This window comes from Solanum pennellii, chromosome 10 (assembly GCF_001406875.1).
Source record: "Solanum pennellii chromosome 10, SPENNV200".
Taxonomy (NCBI): Eukaryota; Viridiplantae; Streptophyta; class Magnoliopsida; order Solanales; family Solanaceae; genus Solanum; species Solanum pennellii.
In genome coordinates, this window is record NC_028646.1 from 7,190,596 (window position 1) to 7,195,697 (window position 5,102).

The following is a 5,102-nucleotide window of genomic DNA, read 5'->3' on the forward strand; positions in this document are numbered from 1 at the left end:
ATGTCATCTAATTTAACTCTGAAAATTAGTCAACTTAACTTTTGAAAAGCTCAATATAACAATTAAAAGTGGACATGGGAGTACCAAACAGTAGAAATGTAGTCCATAACTTCCTCATAACATAAAAAGATTCTCTTAGATGGTCCTAAAGTTAAAGAATCTATATATAAATTCTTTCAAAGTATATATTTCCTTGTGCAATTTTTCAACATTTACCTTTATTCCGTTCATGAAAGCAAATTCAATTTGTAACCTTTTTAAGTTATATCTTAGCCTTAAGAATCTTTCTTTTCACAATATCTGTCTATAAATATTTACACATTAATTCCATCATCATATAACATACATACAAGTGTGATTAAAACTATGGCTTATTATTATACTTGCAATTTTCCTGATATATACTCTTGGATACACAACTTACCACCAACTTCTAAATGGAAAACAGACTCTATTTCAATTTGCATTTCTCCTTCATGTTCATCTCAACCTTCCCTCAAACTATCCGTAGCTAAAAATTACCATTTTTCCATAGTCGCGGATTATAATCTTCCTATTTCCCTATGGACCTCAAAACCGTTAAGAGTTAAATATAATACAACAAAATTATTAGACGATGAATCAGTATTCAGTTTCTTGATTAATATCGTCCGCGATGTACTTAACTATGGTCCGAATAAAAATTATAACTCGTTGTTCCTCAAGATTCCACGTATGGATTTTAACAACTCCGATTTTAAGGAAATTTTCAATTTCTCATTTCTTACTTTGGCTTTCATAATTTGTATCTATGAAGCCCCTGCTGATCTTAGGTCAACATGTATTATTGCCCTGAAGAATCAATTTTCGTGTTCTCAATCTAGACAAGCATCAAAATTGCTCGTGAGGATTTTGGGATCGAATACTGAAGAGCAATGGATGCGTTCAGTAAATCTAGCGATAACTAATTGGATCCTGGAAATAAATTCCTCTTCTAATCATCATCATCATGCGATGAAAACGCCATGTCCATTGTTTTCATACTCATTTTCGACACAAGGGCTATGGAAAGTTCAGCTATATTGCCCTGTTATTGCAATGGAAGTCGAAACGTCTACTTGTAGTAGTTTATCTGATGAAAGTTTGAGGTTTTCCCTCAACTTTCATCAGCTTGAAGGAGTGATCCAATTAAATCATAGAGTTATCATTCGAGAAAAGTGGATTGAAGTAATGGTGAACACCGATAACATTAGGTACATTTGTCTTGTTTGAACTAAATACTTTTGGCGTAAAACTTATAAGTTGGTCAAACTAACTTATATGTTCTTCTTGATTTATTCACATGTTTGATGCTTATAAACACAGATCAGCAAGATTTCTATTATGTTATTCCAAATATTTTTCAAAAAATCCAAATACCTTGTGGTTAATAAATTGGCCCAATAATGCCCCTATCTCATTAAGCGCATTTCAGTTATTTTAACTGAATAAAGTACATGTTTATAACATTCTTTTACTAAACATACAACTATTTATTATACAGAAAAGGCTCAAATATGCTACCAAACTTTGAGAATAGGTTCACTTATGTCATCTGTTAAAAGTTTGGCTCATCTATGTCATTTTCGTTTGAAAAAAGGTTCAAATCAACTGTTGGAACACTTAAAAAGTGATTCCCAACACTTGATGCTTATGAATTACTTTTAACCATCTAATCCAAGCAGGATCGCAATTTCTTAGGGAAAAGAACCTAAAGATTGAATTTTAACTTGATTTAAAAGTTTTATGTTCATGTAGGTGTGATGTCGTTAGGCTAGTGAATGAATCACTAATGGCAGAGAGAGGTGCAGGGGTATCAGAGAAGCATTTCCCTTCAAGAATATCATTGCAAATAACTCCAACACTTCAATCAAATGTGTTGAGCATATCAGTAAACAAGTCCTCTGACAATCCCTTAAGAGAAATTGGCATTGAAAAGACCGTTGAAGCGGGATTCGATTCACCAAACACTTACATGGGCTTAAAAGTCTCCGCGGGAGAGACAGTTGTTACGACCATGAAGCCGTGGAAATTTGAGCAATCTGTTAATGGAGATGGTGCAAATTTGAATTGGTTTCTTCATGATAGTGGAAATGGAAGAGAGGTATTTTCGTCAAAGCCTTCTGTTTTTTCATTAATTCAGCCAAAAGCTTGGTTCAAGAACAGATATTCAAGTGTTAATAGGCCTTTTACTAAGCAAGGAGGGGTAATTTTTGCTGGAGATGAATATGGAGAAAGTGTGTGTTGGAAAGTGGATAAAAGGGCTACAGGAAAAACAATGGAATGGGAATTGAAAGGGAGACTTTGGTTAACATATTGGCCAAATAAACATATAACTCCTTATGCTGAGACTAGAAGATTGGAATTTAGAGAAGTGCTTCATCTCAAACTTGTATAGTTAATATTTGTTGTTATTGATTATTTCGGATAGATGGTTTATGTTACATCTTCTTCTTCAAGTGTGTGCGCTCTAGCTGCTTAGCCTGCATGAATGTGAGATGCTTCGTCTGTTGAGCTGGCCTTTTTATTGTGTGTTGTATAGTTATATTTGTTGTATTGATTGTCAAAATGATGCTTGCGTCTAGGGTAGGTAGGTTGTCTACATCACAACCCTTGAGGTGCAGCTTTTATAGTACTAATTATTATTATTGGCATTAGAAGTGTTTTTTTCTCAATAATGTACGCCTTAAGAAAACTAGTACCAACTACTCGACTTGAGGAACCAAGTTCCTTAGGACTAACCGAAAACATCAAGGTAAACAATACGTGTTTTACCATTGAAAACCTCCTTAGTCAAGAGAGTTAAAAACACGACCTAAACGGTGACGAATGTCAGCAACTTTGGTTTCAGATTACAACTTTATATTACAGATCTCATTTTGGCCCGGTTGCTCTTCCCTTACACAGATTACAGATAACACTCTTAACCTTATCAGCCTTAATACACCTACAACACCCAAAATTGTGATGCCTCTTTAATTGATCCAACTCCCCCCACAATGTCCATGCTCCATCTTCGTTCAAGGAGTGTTGACACCCAATTTTGACCCGCGTCGGTATAAGTTAATTATCGAGCTTCCTAAATTTTCCAAATAATTTAAAATTAATTAGTTTTATAAATTTTACGAATATAATAATATAATACATGGATTTTTGCTACTCCAGATACTTTTATCATAATTTTCGATAATATATATTTTACATCGTGGTGTATAAAATTGGTATATCCCATGATTGTTCAAAAAAACCAAAAAATATACATAGTTTAGTTTAGTAAGTATTCTATTAAACTAGTCTAATTTAAATTATAATTGTACTTTTGAATCACTTTTGCGATTATATTACTAAATAGCGGAGCTCGTTAATTAAATCATACAAATTCATTTTCATTTAAGGTTTAGCCTTTATTTTATTTTATTTTGTTATTTTGGTTTAATTAATTTGGCCATCTTTGAAAAAAACCAAATTTGGGCCTTCTTCCCTTTTGGTTCTATTGGCCCAAGCTTTATTTCCTCCACTCCCAATTTCAGCCCAAACTTCCAACCCTTTGTGATTTACTTCCCAGGCCCACCAGTCTCCCCCCTCCAGCCCAATCATTAGCCCCAAGCCCAAACATCCAACCCGCCCGGTTCCTTGACCCGTTCCCCGACCCAAACCCCCCTTTCCTCCTTCTTCCTCTTCACTCAACCCAGAACTATACGAGAAACCCAGAAAACAGACCCCTAAAACGGAAAATCCCCCCCAGACGCGACCCTCTCACGCGATACTCCCAAAATTCCTAGAAAACGCCAAGCATTCCCGCGTCTCCCTCACGCTCTCTCCCTTTCCCTCATCCTCTCTCCCACGCGGGCTGCGCAACGGCTCCTTGGAGTCGTTTTCCTCTGCAGCTCGTACGCCTCGCAGCAGGCTGGATTTCAGCTCTGCCAGACGTGCTTCGTCCTTGCAGCGTGGGATTGCGCCACGTAGCTTGCAAGGACGTCGATTTCATCTCGACCCTCCACATATGCCCCCTTCCGTTGGACGATTTGAGCATCAAAAGGGCATATTCGTTTCTGTTGAGGAATGACTCCAAATTTCGAATTCGAAATGGGCCGAATTCTTTTTACGNTGGGCCGAATTCGATTTACTCGCCTTCCCTTCGAAACCCTAAATTTTTCTTCTATATAAACCCCATTCCCTTTTCAGTTCAAGGGTTGGATTTTTGGGTGGTGAGAAATTCTTGGTTAGGAAATTTTGAAGAATTTTTGTGTTCTGTCCGTGTAGAAGAACAGAGAGAAATTTGGGTTGGAAAATTTTGGGGTTGAGAAAATTGGCGAGGAAAATTACTCGATTTTTTATTCTCCTTAGGCAGAGAGCAGTTTTTTTTAGCTTAAGGTTTCTTTTTCTCTTCTCTTCATCTTCACGATTTGAACGAAAAGAAGGAGAGAGGGCAGTACACTGAGAGACACACGTTTAGAGAGTCTGCAAAAGAGGGGAAACACTTGAGAGTAACGCGATTCGAAACTACAGATTTTGTTTCACTCCTTCGCTTGATTTCGCGACCGCTTCGCACATCGGACATCCTCAAGAGTTTTTCCTGTTTCGTAGTGGAAAGTTCGCCTCCTCGGCTCGTTGTCTTCATTTGCTGCCCTCGAAAAGGTAAGCAACACACAATTTATTCTTTCGTTTAAAGTTGATACATGGGTTTGTGTATTCCTCTGTTGGCTTGAAGATGTTTCATGTGGTGTGAGTACGGCTCGTAGCTCATTGCTTTGGAATCAGCCTTGTAACTGTTGTATCTTTCACTCTAGAAATATTTATGTTCCGTTCTAGCATTTTCTTCGTCGTTCGTTTCGATTCTTAGTCGAAGATTTCGATCTGTTGTTTCCTATTGTATTAGTTATGTTGTGGTATGGATTATTGTCTTATCCATTGTAAGCTACTCGTCTTATCTTTTCAGATTAGCTTGAGTATGCTGCAGCTGAGGAATTTGTTTTTTTTTTTGTATGTTTGCATTCTAGTTAGTTTAGCCTATCATGCTGTGAAAGAATTCTTCTCTTCCCAAGTTACAAAGTTGGTCGATTTGTTGAAACAATCTTGGATGT

The 5,102-nt window shown here is 36.8% G+C and overlaps 1 protein-coding gene across 1 annotated transcript; it reads left to right on the forward strand.

Moving 5' to 3' along the window:
• The first annotated feature begins 324 nt into the window (after positions 1-324).
• Positions 325-2,678, forward strand: LOC107032436. Its single transcript, XM_015234038.2, has 2 exons — positions 325-1,232; positions 1,777-2,678. The coding sequence occupies exons 1-2, from the start codon at positions 367-369 to the stop codon at positions 2,414-2,416; spliced, it is 1,506 nt and encodes a 501-aa protein (XP_015089524.1). The 5' UTR covers positions 325-366; the 3' UTR covers positions 2,417-2,678.
• The last annotated feature ends 2,424 nt before the right edge of the window (positions 2,679-5,102 follow it).

Excerpts from the sequence above, each read along its gene's own strand:
- LOC107032436 (XM_015234038.2), top strand. The coding sequence starts at position 367 with ATGGCTTATTATTATACTTGCAATTTTCCTGATATATACTCTTGGATA. Across the intron at positions 1,233-1,776 it reads GTGAACACCGATAACATTAG|GTGTGATGTCGTTAGGCTAG; the intron begins GTACATTTGTCT and ends ATGTTCATGTAG.